Source organism: Oncorhynchus tshawytscha, unplaced genomic scaffold, assembly GCF_018296145.1.
Source record: "Oncorhynchus tshawytscha isolate Ot180627B unplaced genomic scaffold, Otsh_v2.0 Un_contig_15002_pilon_pilon, whole genome shotgun sequence".
Taxonomy (NCBI): domain Eukaryota; kingdom Metazoa; phylum Chordata; class Actinopteri; order Salmoniformes; family Salmonidae; genus Oncorhynchus; species Oncorhynchus tshawytscha.
This window is the reverse complement of record NW_024608062.1, coordinates 9,892-30,117: the sequence shown is the minus strand read 5'-3', so window position 1 is coordinate 30,117 and position 20,226 is coordinate 9,892. Positions and strand designations below refer to the sequence as shown.

Here is a 20,226-nt window from a genome sequence, read left to right as displayed (position 1 = left end):
GTTTAAGCTTCCCAATCAAAACAATATAGGCTGATGTCCGACTTACCAGCATCGACTGATGATAGGCTCTTAGCTCCTTTGAAATGATTGCCTATGTCCCGATCAGAGATTTGCCTTAGAAACCCCAGAATATGGTGAATTTGGAAGCCAGGGGCAAGTAGCCCTGGAACATGTGTAAGGAATACCCCGTGCAGGCTCTATTCTCTCCTCAGTACGTGCGGGCAGCACCCCGATGAAATGGTCTGGTCCATCTGATCGCAATAAAATGATTCTTCATGCCACATGAGATTAAACAAACATCATTGACAGAGTCAAAGTGAGTGGCCTTTAGCAAAAAAAAGCACATATATTTGTTTTACTGGGGTCAAAAACATAAACAATTTTTCCAGATAGTCAATGCATTGTCTATTCATTCATTTTTTTTATGTGCAGTTGATGCTGCATTTATTTCTATAGAAGTGGTAGGCTATTTACACCTCATAGGCCTATTATCTCAATTAATTAGAGCCTTAACAATTCATATTTTAAAGTGTTTTATGCTGTGTTATTATTATTATTATTTTGTGAAAGCACATAATTTCCTCCCTTATCACCAATATATGAAAATCCGTCAAATCGATGAATTTGTCATCTACTACCTCAGTCTACTCAACATCCTTTCTCGATTGCTCTAGTGTTGCGCGCGAACCCGGCTGTTCTGTAACGACAAAACACGGGATACTCAAAGAGCTTCATTTCTCATCTAAAACGCAAAATAATTATATTTATAACACAATGCATAACCAGTATGACCGTTTCTATATCATTGCCTGACGCCTGCAAAGGTAACGTGAAGAGAGCAAGACAACTAGCCAGCTAGCTAACGTTAGCTCAGCCACGCATTGCCCATTCTAGATGAATGATCGGTGGTGAACGGCACCGGTGACACTGGTGAGTGCATGAGCTACAATGTGAAGGAATTATACATTTATGATGTTGACATTGTACTAAATAATATACGGTGTTAGTGTAGTCTCTATGACAATAATGTTCAGCAGAGTAGGTTTCTCTCACTGTCACATTACATAAATACTCGGGAGTATACCAAGCATGAGGAACACCTTCCTAATATTGACTTTTCATTTGTGTCTCGTTTAATTCAACGCGAATGTGCCAATTGAATCTCAGTTTAAGGAAAGGTTAGTACCAGCAACACAAATGAGGGGAAAATTCAGTGGTGGTATTCGATAGGTTTTTTATTTAAAAAATCATGAATTTGAGCACCCTGCAGAAGAACGGCACTTGAACAGGACAAATTTAGGTACAGGTAACCGGTTTCAGATGTGATTTTATTTAATTTTTTACAATAATCGACTGATGGTGGGTAAATCAGTGTTATTGCTATCAAATCCCGCGACCGGTTACCAAAAACTCAACTCTGCCTCGATATAAGAGAACGGAGTTAAGCGTTCCTCGACTTTGTGAACTGTAATCTTTGCCTCTCTCACTTTACAGATTGGTGGTAGACCTACATTTGCAAGTTACTGTCAAGATAGCGACATAATAGAATATCAGCCCCTGTTTTTTGTAGACAGAACGTGAAAACAACAACAGTTGAAACATCATGGCAGAGAAGGGAAACAAACGCAAACAGAGAAGCCTCTCAATAACGAAGAGGAAAGGATACGTCGGTAGTAAAGATGGTAAGAAAAGTGCCAATGCATGTCCTGGTACAGCCTCCATCTCATCATTCTTCAACAACGCCCCGCCACCTAGACTGCCATGTCCTCTGTGTGGTCAGCTAGTGCCACGGTTCAGGATAAACCAACACATTGACTCACAGTGTCAGAACTTTCAGAGGGAAGATGGTGCGTCCATTGATACTGCTTCAGCCTGTAACATTGTTACTACAACAAAGCTGGCATCGTCTCACTCTCCTTCCAGGAGAGCCAGTAAGGACCATGATCCAGACACAGGGCCTTCCTGTCCAAAGGAGGAAAAGCCTCAGCGAGAGGCCAACACCAGCCCATACTTTAAAAAGTCTGGTGCTTCTTCTTCTTCTCAGCAGGTAAACACCAGAGAGATGAGCAGTAAGACTGTAGTCAGGCCCATTGACATATGTAGCAGGCTGTCCTCTAAGCTCTCCAGGAGGGGCTTGAAGCAAAGGCTGAAGTCTCCTGAGGACATACAGTCGCAGGTTGATGACATCATCACCATCCAGGAGTCCCCAGAGAGAGACAAAAGGTCTGAGGAGCTGAGCAGCTCTCAGAAGGAGAACCACCTCCCTCAGGGATTTGGTGACCAGACAACATGCTTAATGGACACAGAGACAACAAATGTCACAGTGGAAAGTCACAGTACTATTTCACTGGGCAGACCTCAGGTAGAAAGCAGAGAAGAAACTTTAGAATGTTTAGAATCCAAATCTGAATCTAAATTAGAATCATTGTCTCCGGTAGTTTCTATGGCCCCGCGACCTCTGTCCTATGCTCCATCCAGACTGAACAAGAGGAAGAAAGGAGGGAAAGCGGAGGTCTCTGTTAAAACACAGAGGATGTCTACTCGCAGCAAGAAAGACAGATGTGAGAAGAGAGATGGTGAAGAACCAGATGATGACCTCACTAGAAACAAACTCCTTACGTCAACAACAACAACAGCTGATGATGATAAGCAACACGGAACAGAAGAATCTTCAACTGGTAACTGTGACACTCTTTTGAAGAGCAGCACAGAGGTGCCCGAGGAGGAGCATCAGAGAAGAAAAGTAAAACTAGAGGAAGAAGGAGAACAAGAACAAGAAGAATCCACAGTGACCGGTAGCAGTGATCAGCTGACAGAGCCTGACACAGACAGAGGAACTGATAAGCAAGATTCCGACTCACCACGGTTACCATACTACCTGGGTAACTTCCTGACCGTGTTAGAGGCAGTGCTGGAGAATGAAGACGATAGGATGCTGTTCAATCAAGAAGACCTTTCAGCCATACACGGCTTTGAGCGTCTGTCAGGTGTGTAGAATAGAACAAACATGACTGTCTATGACAAATGTTATGTTTTATATAGCTGTTATAAGGGCTTTATGAATGCATACATAAAGGCTACAGGAAAGTGTTCTGCAAATGTGTTTTTGAACATACATGATTTATAACACAAGATAATATAAAATCACATTGTACAATAGAATTTCATGTAGTAGTACACGTTTAGCATTTTTTGACTACTATTTTTATCATCAACCAGTCTTGCTAATTTGCCTCTCCTTCCTCTCAGTGACAGGACAGAAGCTGTATGTGAGACTGTTCCAGAGGAAACGGAAGTGGCTCCAGGTCAACAAGCTAAACTATAATGAGATTAGCACTGACCTGGGACCTGTAGCTCAGGAGCTGGTGGAAGGAGGTTTCCTACAGACAGGTGAATGATTGGACTGGAATTGTTTTATGCTACATGCTAACTGTTGAATGGACTTGAATGGTGTTATGCTAACACTAGGCTGATCTAGGACTTGGAGCTCAGGACCTGCTGAAAGGAAGCTTCCTACCAACAGTTGAATGAATGGACTTCAATGGGATTATGCTAAATGCTAATTGTTGAAAGGTCTTGAATGGTATTATGCTAAATGCTAATTGTTGAAAGGTCTTAAATGGTATTATGCTAAATGATAATTGTTGAAAGGTCTTGAATGGTATTATGCTAAATGATAATTGTTGAAAGGTCTTGAATGGTATTATGCTAAATGATAATTGTTAAAAGGTCTTGAATGGTATTATGCTAAATGCTAATGTAATGAATGGCTAAGTGCATTTCTACTGCCTTCCTGGGATCTAGAGGTGCTGAAGCCCTGGATGCAGACATGTCTTTACTGAGTCAGTATGACTGTGCTTCTTGAGTGTGTTGTGTTAATGGTGCGGAGGGTTGAATTTCCACTCTGTCACGCTAACAGTAGGAAGTCACTCAAATGTTCATCCCTAACCAACCCCTACCATCCAATGCCCAACATCCTCAACTGTTTTCCAGATAGTGACCTCCAGGAGCTTGGGGAGGTGCTGGACCTGCTGCCTGCCCCGGAGCTCCGTAGCCTGGCTAAGACGTTCCACTTGGGGGGTCCTGGGTCTGGTACCCAGAAACATCAGCTGGTGGAGGGACTCCTGAAGCTGAGCAGACAGAGGTCTCTGTTTGCCCTGGCCCCTGGACAGAACAACATTGGGACTGTCATACTAAAGAGGTGAGAGGGGAGGGGCTCTAGTGACATATTCTAGAGTCATTCACAGCAATTATGTCCCACCCTTTTTCTGCTGGCCTTTTATTTTATTTTAATTGAAAGGGATAGACATTAGTGCATGGGACACAGATGGAATGGGTGACTGATGGAATGGGACACTGATGGAATGGGTGACTGATGGAATGGGGGACTGATGGAATGGGGGACTGATGGAATGGGGGACTGATGGAATGGGACACAGATGGAATGGGTGACTGATGGAATGGGGGACTGATGGAATGGGGGACTGATGGAATGGGAGACTGATGGAATGGGAGACTGATGGAATGGGGGAGTGATGGAATGGGTGACTGATGGAATGGGAGACTGATGGAATGGGGGAGTGATGGAATGGGTGACTGATGGAATGGGGGAGTGATGTGACATATTCTAGAGTCATTCACAGCAATTATGTCCCACCCTTTTTCTGCTGGCCTTTTATTTTATTTTAATTGAAAGGGATAGACATTAGTGCATGGGACACAGATGGAATGGGTGACTGATGGAATGGGACACTGATGGAATGGGTGACTGATGGAATGGGGGACTGATGGAATGGGGGACTGATGGAATGGGGGACTGATGGAATGGGACACAGATGGAATGGGTGACTGATGGAATGGGGGACTGATGGAATGGGGGACTGATGGAATGGGAGACTGATGGAATGGGGGACTGATGGAATGGGGGACTGATGGAATGGGAGACTGATGGAATGGGAGACTGACGGAATGGGAGACTGACGGAATGGGAGACTGGTGGAATGGGGGAGTGATGGAATGGGACACTGATGGAATGGGGGACTGATGGAATGGGACACTGATGGAATGGGTGACTGATGGAATGGGAGACAGATGGAATGGGGGACTGATGGAATGGGACACTGATGGAATGGGAGACTGATGGAATGGGAGACTGATGGAATGGGGGAGTGATGGAATGGGTGACTGATGGAATGGGAGACTGATGGAATGGGGGAGTGATGGAATGGGGGACTGATGGAATGGGGGACTGATGGAATGGGAGACTGGTGGAATGGGGACTGATGGAATGGGAGACTGATGGAATGGGAGACTGATGGAATGGGAGACTGGTGGAATGGGGAGTGACGGAATGGGGGACTGATGGAATGGGAGACTGATGGAATGGGAGACTGACGGAATGGGAGACTGACGGAATGGGAGACAGATGGAATGGGAGATTGACGGAATGGGAGACTGACGGAATGGGAGACTGACGGAATGGGAGACTGACGGAATGGGAGACTGACGGAATGGGAGACTGACGGAATGGGAGACTGACGGAATGGGGGACTGGTGGAATGGGGGACTGGTGGAATGGGAGACTGGTGGAATGGGAGACTGGTGGAATGGGAGACTGGTGGAATGGGAGACTGGTGGAATGGGAGACTGGTGGAATGGGGGAGTGATGGAATGGAGGACTGATGGAATGGGGGACTGACAGAATGGGAGACTGGTGGAATGGGGGACTGATGGAATGGGGGACTGGTGGAATGGGGGACTGATGGAATGGAGGACTGATGGAATGGGGGACTGATGGAATGGGACACTGATGGAATGGGAGACTGATGGAATGGGAGACTGACGGAATGGGAGACTGACGGAATGGGAGACTGACGGAATGGGAGACTGGTGGAATGGGGGAGTGATGGAATGGGACACTGATGGAATGGGGGACTGATGGAATGGGGGACTGATGGAATGGGACACTGATGGAATGGGTGACTGATGGAATGGGAGACAGATGGAATGGGGGACTGGTGGAATGGGGGACTGATGGAATGGGAGACTGATGGAATGGGGAGTGATGGAATGGGTGACTGATGGAATGGGAGACTGATGGAATGGGGGAGTGATGGAATGGGGGACTGATGGAATGGGGGACTGATGGAATGGGAGACTGGTGGAATGGGGGACTGATGGAATGGGAGACTGATGGAATGGGAGACTGATGGAATGGGAGACTGGTGGAATGGGGGAGTGACGGAATGGGGGACTGATGGAATGGGAGACTGATGGAATGGGAGACTGACGGAATGGGAGACTGACGGAATGGGAGACAGATGGAATGGGAGATTGACGGAATGGGAGACTGACGGAATGGGAGACTGACGGAATGGGAGACTGACGGAATGGGAGACTGACGGAATGGGAGACTGACGGAATGGGAGACTGACGGAATGGGGACTGGTGGAATGGGGACTGGTGGAATGGGAGACTGGTGGAATGGGAGACTGGTGGAATGGGAGACTGGTGGAATGGGAGACTGGTGGAATGGGGAGTGATGGAATGGAGGACTGATGGAATGGGGGACTGACAGAATGGGAGACTGGTGGAATGGGGACTGATGGAATGGGGGACTGGTGGAATGGGGACTGATGGAATGGAGGACTGATGGAATGGGGACTGATGGAATGGGACACTGATGGAATGGGAGACTGATGGAATGGGAGACTGACGGAATGGGAGACTGACGGAATGGGAGACTGACGGAATGGGAGACTGGTGGAATGGGGGAGTGATGGAATGGGACACTGATGGAATGGGACACAGATGGAATGGGGGACTGATGGAATGGGACACTGATGGAATGGGTGACTGATGGAATGGGAGACAGATGGAATGGGACACTGATGGAATGGGACACTGATGGAATGGGAGACTGATGGAATGGGAGACTTGACGGAATGGGAGACTGACGGAATGGGAGACTGATGGAATGGGACACTGATGGAATGGGACACTGATGGAATGGGAGACTGACGGAATGGGAGACTGACGGAATGGGAGACTGATGGAATGGGACACAGATGGAATGGGTGACTGATGGAATGGGGGACTGATGGAATGGGGGACTGATGGAATGGGAGACTGATGGAATGGGAGACTGATGGAATGGGGGAGTGATGGAATGGGGACTGATGGAATGGGACACAGATGGAATGGGGGATTGATGGAATGGGGACTGATGGAATGGGACACAGATGGAATGGGGACTGATGGAATGGGGGACTGATGGAATGGGACACAGATGGAATGGGTGACTGATGGAATGGGGGACTGATGGAATGGGACACAGATGGAATGGGTGACTGATGGAATGGGGGACTGATGGAATGTGAGACTGATGGAATGGGAGACTGATGGAATGGGAGACTGATGGAATGGGAGACTGATGGAATGGGGGAGTGATGGAATGGGTGACTGATGGAATGGGGGACTGATGGAATGGGAGACTGACGGAATGGGAGACTGACGGAATGGGGACTGATGGAATGGGACACTGATGGAATGGGGGACTGATGGAATGGGACACTGATGGAATGGGGGACTGATGGAATGGGGGACTGATGGAATGGGACACTGATGGAATGGGAGACTGATGGAATGGGAGACTGACGGAATGGGAGACTGATGGAATGGGACACAGATGGAATGGGGGACTGATGGAATGGGGGAGTGATGGAATGGGTGACTGATGGAATGGGGGACTGATGGAATGGGACACAGATGGAATGGGTGACTGATGGAATGGGGGACTAATGGAATGGGGACTGATGGAATGGGACACAGATGGAATGGGTGACTGATGGAATGGGGGACTGATGGAATGGGGGACTGGTGGAATGGGAGACTGATGGAATGGGAGACTGATGGAATGGGGAGTGATGGAATGGGTGACTGATGGAATGGGAGACTGATGGAATGGGGGAGTGATGGAATGGGTGACTGATGGAATGGGGGACTGATGGAATGGGAGACTGACGGAATGGGAGACTGTGGAATGGGGACTGATGGAATGGGACACTGATGGAATGGGGGACTGATGGAATGGGACACTGATGGAATGGGGACTGATGGAATGGGACACTGATGGAATGGGAGACTGACGGAATGGGAGACTGACGGAATGGGAGACTGGTGGAATGGGGGAGTGATGGAATGGGACACTGATGGAATGGGACACAGATGGAATGGGGGACTGATGGAATGGGGGACTGATGGAATGGGAGACAGATGGAATGGGGACTGATGGAATGGGACACTGATGGAATGGGAGACTGATGGAATGGGAGACTGATGGAATGGGGGAGTGATGGAATGGGTGACTGATGGAATGGGAGACTGATGGAATGGGGAGTGATGGAATGGGGACTGATGGAATGGGGGACTCATGGAATGGGAGACTGACGGAATGGGAGACTGGCGGAATGGGAGACTGGTGGAATGGGGAGTGACGGAATGGGGGACTGATGGAATGGGAGACTGATGGAATGGGAGACTGACGGAATGGGAGACTTGACGGAATGGGAGACTGACGGAATGGGAGACTGACGGAATGGGAGACTGACGGAATGGGGACTGGTGGAATGGGGACTGGTGGAATGGGAGACTGGTGGAATGGGAGACTGGTGGAATGGGAGACTGGTGGAATGGGGGAGTGATGGAATGGAGGACTGATGGAATGGGGGACTGATGGAATGGGAGACTGGTGGAATGGGGGACTGATGGAATGGGAGACTGGTGGAATGGGGGACTGATGGAATGGAGGACTGATGGAATGGGGACTGACGGAATGGGAGACTGATGGAATGGAGGACTGATGGAATGGAGGACTGATGGAATGGAGGACTGATGGAATGGGAGACTGATGGAATGGGAGACTGACGGAATGGGATACTGACGGAATGGGAGACTGACGGAATGGGAGACTGACGGAATGGGAGACTGACGGAATGGGAGACTGACGGAATGGGATAAAGTGTACAGACGGGAGTTACATTGGGACAGGCATTTGTTCCTATGCAGGCAGGGGATTGCATATGTGACAAGGTCAGCTGCCTTAAACACACAACCGTCCTCAGGCACACTCCTACACTAATAATCTCTCCTCTCCAGGGCGAAGCAGCTAGCTGGTTCCTGTGTACGTCTGCATCGCGGCCCCAGGGCTGTGTTCTCTCGCGTCCTCCTCCTCTTCTCCCTGACAGATGGTCTGGAGGAGGAGGAGACGGCCGGAGGGGGTCAGGGTCAGCTCTACACCATCCTACTGGTCAACTCTGGCCGACTGGCCTTCCCTGACTACACCGTACAGCGCAGAGCCAAACTGTTCCTGGATAGAGAAGATCTTATCAGGTTAGAGCATAGACGTACAGTGAATTTGGGTCAGATCTCATTGGTCAGTGCTGTGATTGATCAACCTCAAATGTTTGTTTATTTAGGTGTGCGTTTCATAAGCTATCTAAGTGTTATTATAAAATGGGGATGTTTGGGTCCTAGATGCTGATTGGTTGATAGCAGGGACTTATTCACGACAATTTCTGGGTAATGCCTGTTAACAGTTCAATGCACATCCACAGCCCCATGCAGGCAATTCATGAACTTCATGTCCCCTGGAAAAAAGTATCTAGACAAGATTTTTTGGGCTGCAACTGTAAGGGTTTGTATAAACCTTGCTGCCTGCCTCTCTGATCTGTGCAACAATGGTGCCATTTTTTGTTGTTGCCATCTCCACCATTCCCCCGCCTCCCGTCGTGCCTAAGAACAGCCCTTAGTCCTGTGTTATTCTTACAATAATCCATGGGCTTTTCATGCCTTATTGCTTAAAGATCAGAAAGGAGAGAGGGAGCTGCATGTAGAAGGGGCACACACAGACATGAAGGGCCTAGACACCAGGCGGATATGTAGTCCGTAATCAGCAGCGCTACCATTAGACCAGACTCTGGCACACATTCTGCCAATATTAACAAGATGACTCCGAATGACAATCACCCTGTTTCCAGCTCCTAGCCAGCTTTGTAGTATTATTGTTGTTGTGCTTCTTACATTATTTACTCAGAACGTTTCTAGTATTATTACCTACAGCCCAAAATAACTTTTTGGACATTAGATTGGCGGTCACACACCAGAAATGTGATTTCCCTGACCTGGATCCTTTGTTTTGGATTCTCTGAGGCAAAACGTCGACACCCGAGAAGTGGGGTCCTTGGTCAGGCTCAAGTGGCGAGCAAACCATCCTCTGCTTCCGAGTATATTACTCGCTAACATTCAGTCCCTGAACAACAAAGTAGATGAGCTCAGGGCGAGGATCTTCTTTCAGAGAGACACAAGGGACGGTAACATACTCTGTTTTACGGAACCATGGCTCTCTCTGGATAAATTGTCCCCATCCATACGGCCAGCGGGATTCTCAGTTCAACGCCCGGACAGCAAGAAATCACTTTCTGCGAAAAACAGAGGTGGAGGAATATGATTATGATTAACAACTCATGGTGTGATTGTGGTAACGTAAGTCATTTTGTTCTCCTGATCTGGAATACCTCACCATCAAATGCTGACTGCATTACCTCCCGAGATAATTTTCTTTGGTTATTGTTACTGCCGTGTAAATATCCCCCCCCCAAGCTGACACTGTGATGGCTCTCAAGGAACTGAGGAGCTGAGGCTGCAAACTAGAAACCATATATCCTGAGGCCGGGGACTATTGTACCTGGGGACTTTAATAAAGGAAATCTGAGGAAAACGCTCCCGAAATTCTATCAACATATCTCCTGTGCTACATGCGGAGAGAACACGCTTGACTGTTGTTACTCTCCCTTCAGGGACGACTGCAAGGTCCTCCCCTGCCATCCCTTTGGCAAATCAGACAACGCCTCCATCCTGCTCCTCCCTGCCAATAGGCAGAAACTTAAGCAGGAAGCACCCGTGGTAAGGACTGTTCAACATTGGTCTGACTGTTTTGATCACGTGGACTGGGAAAGGTTGCGGGCCGTCAAACTTATTCAAACCAAACCGTGGATAGATAGCGACACAGTTTAAAAAAAAATCTGCTTGAAAATCTATGGCAAGACCTGAAAATGGTTGTTAATAACCAATTTTACAGAGCTTGAGGCACATTTTGCACAATCCAGGTGTGCTATTAGAGACTTACCCAGAAAGACTCACAGGTGTAATCAAAGGTGCTTCTAACATTTTTGTTATTTACATTTAACCTTTAAGAACAAGTTCTTATTTACAATGGCGGTCTACACCGGCCAAATCCGGACGACGCTGGGCCAATTGTGAGCCGCACTATGGGACTCCCAATCACAGCCAGTCGACACCTAGTGACGTTTCAAGCACTGAGATGCAGTGCCTTAGACCGCAGCGCCACTCGGGAGCCCTAACATGTATTGACTCAGTGGGTGGACTACTTTTCTAATCAACATATTTGTGTTAGATTAAATTATTATAATAATTTTTAAAATATTATAATTTTTCTTCCGCTTTGACATTACAGTATTTTTTTGTAGATCGTTGACGATGACAATTAAATCTATTTTAGTCCCACTTTGAAATACAACAAAATGTGTCAAGGGATGTGATTACTTTTTGATGGCACTGTATATACTGTATTCTGGTTATGGCTCGTCCATGCTCAACTTGCGGAACGCGGTCCTGTTTCGTACCCAGAGCAGGGTCAATATGGACTGTGGGTCCCGATGACAATAATAGATCTTTTTTACTCACTTCGATCCCTGGTGTCATATCAGAATTGCAGGAAATTAGCTTTTAAAACAGCAACAACAACAACAAAAAGTGTGTAGAATTGCAGGACATTAACTTTAAAACTGCAAAAATGTTCTCTCCGCCAACAAGAGGAGTGTGAACAATTGTCGTTGGACTCAGCGCCTCTGTCCTGTTGTGTCAGGTACGAGGCGGCGATGCGAGCGCTGCAAGAGGTGATCACAGCCATGCAGACAGGCCACTGGGAGGACGCTCTGGGACTTTACACTGCAGCCAAGACGACCTGGCAGGAGACGAGCAAGACGTACGACCTCAGGTGGGGACCACTAGCGACATATTCATCCCTCTTTGTCAATCTTTGATATGTGGCCATGCGGATTTCACATTGGTCTGCACAGCCAAATGCAACCCCCCCCCCACACACACACAATAATCGCTTGATAAGCAACATTATCATTGACATTGGTCGACAGCCATAAGCCAGCCAAACCTAAAGTGTGTGTGTGTGTGTGTGTGTGTGTGTGTGTGTGTGTGTGTGTGTGTGTGTGTGTGTGTAGCCACCAGGAAGAGCTGCCAGTGTTCCTGCGCTGTTTCACCACAGGTTGGGCCTACACACGCATCCTGTCCAGGGGAGTAGAAGTACTGCAGAGATTACGTTGCTACAAGGTGGGTGCAGACACACACACACATACATAATATCCTCGATACACACTAGTGCCAGACAAAAAAAAAAAAATATAGTTGTTCTTTCGACCAATCGACCAACGTGTATTTTTCCATATATAGACACATCCTATGTGTTTTAATCAAATCAACTGTATGCACTGAGCTTGTCTGATGCTTTAAGTGCACTGTTTGATGAAATAATTAAGACACAGATAACTAGAGGGAATCCGACCGCAATTGATTTGATTGTGCCGGGCCGAGCCGGGCTCAGACTTGCTGCGCCGTGTAAAAAAAGACAGCGAGGGACTGTGTGACCCGTTGTCTCTCTGTCCTCCCTGCTGCAGCGACCACCACAGAACATCAACAGTGTATCACACTGTCTCTGCTGCAGCGACCACCACAGAACATCAACAGTGTGTATCACACTGTCTCTGCTGCAGAGACCACCACAGAACGTCAACAGTGTGTATCACACTCCACTCTGCTGCAGCGACCACCACAGAACATCAACAGTGTGTACCACTCCTCCCTGTTGCAGCGACCACCACAGAGCATCAAAAGTGTGTATCACACTGTCTCTGCAGCAGCGACCACCACAGAACATCAACAGTGTGTATCACTCCTCCCTACTGCAGCGACCACCACAGAACATCAACAGTGTGTATCACACTGTCTCTGCTGCAGCGACCACCACAGAACATCAACAGTGTGTATCACTCCTCCCTACTGCAGCGACCACCACAGAACATCAACAGTGTGTATCACACTGTCTCTGCTGCAGCGACCACCACAGAACATCAACAGTGTGTATCACTCCTCCCTACTGCAGCGACCACCACAGAACATCAACAGTGTGTATCACACTGTCTCTGCTGCAGCGACCACCACAGAACATCAACAGTGTGTATCACACTGTCCATGTTGCCCGAACTGCAACATAATTACAGCCTTTTCTGATTGAAAAGTTTTGTTTAACGAAATCGCTAATTTATTTAGGAAAATATCCCCTCAACCCTTGCTCTCTTTATGTGACACGTGTGCATCGAATGCACGCGACCAATAGGGCCTGACCGTTAAAGCATGTCATAATCACATTAATAAATTGGTTATAACAAACTCTGAACACCGGAACACATGTGACAGCAAAACGGATGCAGAGGACGTGACTGGAAACGGGGGAATGTTTACTGGTTGCTCAGGAGGTAAAGGGGAAGTCAGATGTGTGGAATACATTTGACTAGTTGTGGAAAATACTGGAGATCAAGAAGGTAAGGAGAAAGACCTGTGTGCGTATTATGTGCCAAACAGGTACTGTTACAGTATACACACACACATTCATATACACACATATACCAAGATATATACACACACACATTCATATACACACACACACAGCAGAGTGTAGTGTAATGTATTGATTCAGATTGGTTGTGTTCCAGGAAGCGGTGAAGGAGCTGCGCTCACTATTGTCCCAGTCAGTCTACTGTCCAGACAGCAGGGGGCGATGGTGGGACAGACTGGCACTCAATCTCCAGCAGCACCTCAAACTACCTGAACAGGTCAGTCAACCTCAAACTACCTGAACAGGTCAGTCAACCTCAAACTACCTGAACAGGTCAGTCAACCTCCAGTCCAACCTCAAACTACCTGAACAGGTCAGTCAACCTCAAACTACCTGAACAGGTCAGTCAACCTCCAGTCCAACCTCAAACTACCTGAACAGGTCAGTCAACCTCCAGTCCAACCTCAAATTACCTGAACAGGTCAGTCAACCTCAAACTACCTGAAGAGGTCACTCAACCTCCAGCCCAACCTCAAACTACCTGAACAGGTCAGTCAGCCACCCTCCAGCCCAACCTCAAACTACCTGAACAGGTCAGTCAGCCACCTAACCTCCAGCAGCACCTCAAACTACCTGAACAGGTCAGTCAACCTCCAGTCCAACCTCAAACTACCTGAAAAGGTCAGTCAACCTCAAACTACCTGAACAGGTCAGTCAACCTCCAGTCCAACCTCAAATTACCTGAACAGGTCAGTCAACCTTCAGTCCAACCTCAAACTACCTGAACAGGTCAGTCAGCCACCCTCCAGCCCAACCTCAAACTACCTGAACAGGTCAGTCAACCTCCAGTCCAACCTCAAACTACCTGAACAGGTCAGTCAACCTCAAACTACCTGAACAGGTCAGTCAACCTCCAGTCCAACCTCAAACTACCTGAACAAGTCAGTCAACCTCAAACTACCTGAACAGGTCAGTCAACCTCCAGTCCAACCTCAAATTACCTGAACAGGTCAGTCAACCTCAAACTACCTGAACAGGTCAGTCAACCTCCAGTCCAACCTCAAATTACCTGAACAGGTCAGTCAACCTCAAACTACCTGAAGAGGTCACTCAACCTCCAGCCCAACCTCAAACTACCTGAACAGGTCAGTCAGCCACCCTCCAGCCCAACCTCAAACTACCTGAACAGGTCAGTCAGCCACCTAACCTCCAGCAGCACCTCAAACTACCTGAACAGGTCAGTCAACCTCAGTCCAACCTCAAACTACCTGAAAAGGTCAGTCAACCTCAAACTACCTGAACAGGTCAGTCAACCTCCAGTCCAACCTCAAATTACCTGAACAGGTCAGTCAACCTCAAACTACCTGAACAGGTCAGTCAACCTTCAGTCCAACCTCAAACTACCTGAACAGGTCAGTCAGCCACCCTCCAGCCCAACCTCAAACTACCTGAACAGGTCAGTCAACCTCCAGTCCAACCTCAAATTACCTGAACAGGTCAGTCAACCTCAAACTACCTGAACAGGTCAGTAAACCTCCAGTCCAACCTCAAACTACCTGAACAGGTCAGTCAACCTCCAGTCCAACCTCAAACTACCTGAACAGGTCAGTCAACCACACCGCCTCTTAAGTACTTTGTCCCATGGTTCTTCCTGAACTTATGGACTATTGCACTTTGTTAATGTTTGTCTGGATTTCAATTTGCACTGTTGTTATACGTGGTATTTATTAAATGTGTGTCTTTTTGTCTGTGTCAGTAATTAGCATTAATTAAATTGAAATTCCCCATGTATCAATCCCAGGCTATCAGCTCCATCAGAGACGGTCTCTCTGACCCCTTGGTGAGGACAGGCCACCAGCTTTCACTCCACCAGAGAGCCAATAGGATGAAGGAATCCCCTAGCTACAAGAATTACCACCCTGTACTCAGTGACCTGCCTACCATCCACGTCAACGATGTCACTCATGTGAGTCACTTCTGTCGCTTTATTTTTTATCTTTATTTAACTTGTCAAGTCAGTTAAGAACAAATTCTTATTTACAATGACGGCCTAGGAACAGGCCTGTTCAGGGGCAGAACGACAGAGGGTCAGCTCAGGGGTTTGAACTTGCAACCTTCCGGTTACTAGTCCAACCACTAGGCCACCCTGCCGCCCCAGTTGAAATATACATTATATGAAATATACATGGGTCAATTCTAAGCGATGATCGAGATGACAATCTTTGTTAGCAAGTTAATAAGTAAACGCTAATGCAAAAAAAACAACTAAAACATTAGTTAAGAGGTGGGTCAATTATATTCCCAAAATAAAAAGGAGGGTAAACTGGGTTTACTTGAGTTTATGCTTCATTACATCACTGATGATGTCTTTTGACTTTCTAAACATCAAGCAGTTTTAAGGGGCTCCCGAGTGGCGCAGCGGTCTAAGGCACTGCTGGAGGCATCACTACAGACACCCTGGTTTGATTCCAGGCTGTATCATAACCGGCCGTGATTGGGAGTCCTATAGGGCGGTGCGCAATTGGTCCCAATGGCATCCGGGTTAGGGTTTGGTCGGTGTAGGCCGTCGATTCTGAATAAGAATGTGTAATTAACTGACTTGCCTAGTTAAATAAAGGGTAAATAAAAAATAAATATAAAAACAGACTTGTTTTGTGTGTGCTAATTGTGTTTGTGTTTGTGTCTTCTAGGTCACTATCCGAGGGCAGCTCTTCCCCCACGAGGGGGGGACAGGGAAGAATGTGTTCCTCATGCCTGCTGAGGAGGGGGCAGAGGGAGGATACTCCACTGTCATGTGTTCTGTGGAAGAGCTGTCACTGGCACACTACCGTCGGCAAGGCTTTGACCAAGGTGTTCTGCTTTACTTCTTTTCTAGTTTCCTGTTGTTGTTTTTTTTTTTTTTTTCTTTTTTAAATCGTCAAGTTTTCATGTCTTAAGTGTATTTGACATATAAACCAGAGCTTTCACAGTAAAAAAAACAAAAAAACAATTGAAAACAGCAAGTTCAGTAAAGTTCTCCTGTTGTCACATGAACCTGTACTTGGAAATGTAATCAAATCTAATTGTATTTGTCACAGACTATTTGCATTGCCACCCCCCTTTTTTTACACTGCTGCTAGTCTTTGTTATTGTCTATGCATAGTCACTTTAATACCTCTACCTAGATGGACATATTACCTCGACTAACCGGTGTCCCCACACATTGACTCTGTGCTGGTATCCCTGTATATAGCCTATATAGATATATATATATATTTTTTTAAAATAATAATAATGTTTTAACTGCATTGTTGGTTAAGGGCCCTTAAGTACGCATTTCACTGTAAGGCATTTCACTGTAAGGTTTCACTGTAAGGCATTTCACTGAAGTTTGACTGAAACTTCTCTTGGTTATCTATAGGGATCCATGGAGAGGGCTCCACGTTTTCCACTCTGTTTGGTCTTCTGTTATGGGGCGTCATTTTCATGGAGGGTATTCCAGACGTCTTCCGGAATCCCTACCAGGTAAACATGCTCAACCTGTCCTTTTTTGTGTGGTTCAGTTGGTTGAAGTGTGGCAGTAACGACGCCACGGTTGTCAGTTCAATTCCCACAAGGCTCACGTATACCTGTACCTACATGCCCTCACTGTCTTGTCAGACTCTCTGGATAAAAGTTTCTGATACGAGGCATATATTAATATTTCCTCATCCCTCTTGTTCCTCTCCTAGCCCTGCCCACTGGACCTCTTCACAGACTGTTTCTATGGGAACCGGAGGGAGGCGATAGAGACGCGTGTGCAGGTGCTCTGTGAGGCGTCCATTGAGACGCTGCACAACCTGATGGCTGAGGCCTGGACCGATCAGGAGGGGAAGATGTGTTCACTGGTCAACTGGGAGCGCTTCTCATCCCTGCAGCGGGCACAGGTAACCACAGTTAAGGCTCACATCAAACCGATTGGATGACGCATTGTCGGTACAGACAATCTTGTTTGTCATTGACTTACCAGTGTGGTTCAGTTGGTAAAAGTAGCCTCGGTGCTAGCAACACCAAGGTTGTGGGTTCACTGGCCTCTTTAGTAATGGAACACTAGTCACTCTAATAATGTTTACATATTTTTTGCTTCACTCATCTCATGTGTATATACTGTATTCTATTCTACTGTATTTTAGTCTATGCCCATCTGAAATTGCTCATCCTAATATTTATATATCCCTTAATTCCATTATTTTACTTAATAGATTGTGTGTATTGTTGTGAATTGTTAGATATTACTACACTGCTGGAGCTAGAAACACAAGCATTTCGCTACACCTGCAATAACATCTGTGACAAATAACTCCCTTTACTTTAAAGTTGAAAAGCGTCTGCTAAATTTAATAAATATTGACTTTCAGATTAGTCATTATAAAGCCTATGCTATGATTTCACCTCCATGTATAACAATGTGTTAGTAACATGGTTATTGTGTTATGGTAAATCTCATGTAATTGTAGCCTGGTTAAACTAACCTGCTCTCACATTGATCAAAGTGTTGTTTACCTGGCTACTGTAATGCTACTGAGCTGGTCTAACCCTTTGTGGTCTCCTCTCTTTGCAGAGTCTAGTGTCTTGTCTGGGTGGATCGTTTCTGGGAGGGATGATCACTAGGATGGCCAAGGACTACAGACACTGTCGAGCAGGACTGCCTGACCTAGTGGTGTGGAACACATCCAACAACACCTACAAGGTGAGCTCACAGGACTGTCTAGGCCTGCCTGAGGCTGTGGAATTAAACACATTTATTTGAGATGACTAGGAGGTCTATCTATTTGTCCCATGATGACATGTTGATGAGAGGTAAATGGGGCTTAGCGTCAAACTCTCAAGCATCAGATCTACTATTCTATTCTATGAATTCTATCATATTCTATTGTTCCAGCTGGTGGAGGTGAAGGGCCCTAGCGACAAACTGTCCCAGAAGCAACAGATCTGGTTGGATGAGCTACAGAGACTGGGGGCTGATGTAGAGGTTTGTCACGTCACTGCCACCGGGGCCAGAGGAGCTTGGCTGGAATAGGACTGATGAGCTTGGCAAACACCTGCCTTGACCTTTGACCGTCTCACTGAAGTACAGAATTGAATGAAATTGATTTTTTATAAAAAATAGCACTCTGTACAGTTTGTTGCAGGACAGACAAGGTTGGGGGGGGAGGAAACACAATGCGCTTTAATGACTGTATTTTATACTATAACTGTCTAATATGTAAATAAAATAATCTCTAATAAATGTAATAAATCTGGTTGAATGTGAAAATGTTAACTTTCTTAGTGTCTGGTGATGCCTGAGAAAAGGCTTTTTTTGTCCTATTTAGTCAGCAATGAGTAGAAGAATGACCTGAACATTACATGATGGACTTGCGTTATACTTTTGAAACATTACCTGAAATATCTGTTTACAATAGTTGGAATTGCATTCAGTTGTACACCTGACTAGGTATCCCGTTTTCCCAATCTGTCACTCCATAATGATGGGGAAGGGAGAATCCTCCATCCCTACGTCTGACGTCGGGGCGTGAAAGAGAGGGCAGGCGAGGAGGAGAGGAAGCTGCGATCAACACAGGCAGGGCGTCTGAGCCTAAACAAGGACAAAGTGATCACGGTATCAATGCTCTAACAATGGACTTAGCAGATATGCTTGTCGTCAAATTCTTCTGTTTCGTCTACTTAATAAATTACACCCAGGGTGAGTGAGAGCATTTGTATTTGTTTTGTATCGCGAAGCATTTAAGCGGGCTACATTCACGAAGGGAAGAGTAGCCAAGCAAAGACAGCGTCCGAGCGAATGGCTAGCAGGCTAGGCTAAGAAAGCTAACATAGGCCTGGTCGTCTTGTGTCCCTTTTGACACAAACTCCAAACCACAAAGCTATATAGTTGTAAAAAATTTAAAAAAGATTTTATGTTAAGCTTGGCGAAAGCTAGTTTTCTTTAAAACGAGACTTTACTATTTATATGGATGGTTACGATAAGACTACCAGCTAACTAGCTTGCGGGGGTGCCATTGTTATGAGAAATCAGGTGGAATCTGTTGTCTTGGCACGAACGAGCAAAGCGATTTGGGCAATCTGATTTAGCTTGCAATATTTGCAGTGCTGTCGGTCGGTATTGTTTTTTTTTTTTTTTTTTGCACCATGTCAATACTACATTTTGCAATGATGGGCTGTCCCACTTTCTATCAACATTAGCTAGCATAGTAGCTAGTTAGCCAGCTAATTTAGCATCGTTTTTTTTTAGCAACAACAGTTAGCTAACTAGGGATCTTGCTAGGTAATTAGCTAACTATGCCTGCTGACAACTTATTATTTTTTTTGGTACATGTTTGACCCAAAGCCAATGGCTCCCTAGTAAGAACATATTCGATCTTTGTTAGCTAGCTATTAGCTTTCCAATGGCAGTAGCTAGCGCCAATATATTATGTTGTAGCTATTCGAGGAATACAGTAGTAATGGCTGGAATGGATTCTTTGGAACGGAGTCAAAGATGCTTTCAATATCTGTCG

The 20,226-nt window shown here is 46.3% G+C and overlaps 1 protein-coding gene across 1 annotated transcript; it reads left to right on the top strand.

Moving 5' to 3' along the window:
• The first annotated feature begins 653 nt into the window (after nt 1–653).
• LOC112265257 (fanconi-associated nuclease 1) lies at nt 654–18,983 on the top strand. Its single transcript, XM_042312834.1, has 14 exons — nt 654–930; nt 1,495–2,987; nt 3,250–3,390; nt 3,994–4,201; nt 9,157–9,390; nt 11,945–12,076; nt 12,318–12,426; nt 13,866–13,985; nt 15,510–15,674; nt 16,399–16,558; nt 17,109–17,212; nt 17,419–17,613; nt 18,288–18,416; nt 18,609–18,983. The coding sequence occupies exons 2-14, from the start codon at nt 1,604–1,606 to the stop codon at nt 18,744–18,746; spliced, it is 3,219 nt and encodes a 1,072-aa protein (XP_042168768.1). The 5' UTR covers nt 654–930; nt 1,495–1,603; the 3' UTR covers nt 18,747–18,983.
• The last annotated feature ends 1,243 nt before the right edge of the window (nt 18,984–20,226 follow it).

Excerpts from the sequence above, each read along its gene's own strand:
- LOC112265257 (XM_042312834.1), top strand. The coding sequence starts at position 1,604 with ATGGCAGAGAAGGGAAACAAACGCAAACAGAGAAGCCTCTCAATAACG. Across the intron at positions 17,213-17,418 it reads TCTTCCGGAATCCCTACCAG|CCCTGCCCACTGGACCTCTT; the intron begins GTAAACATGCTC and ends TTCCTCTCCTAG. Across the intron at positions 18,417-18,608 it reads CATCCAACAACACCTACAAG|CTGGTGGAGGTGAAGGGCCC; the intron begins GTGAGCTCACAG and ends CTATTGTTCCAG.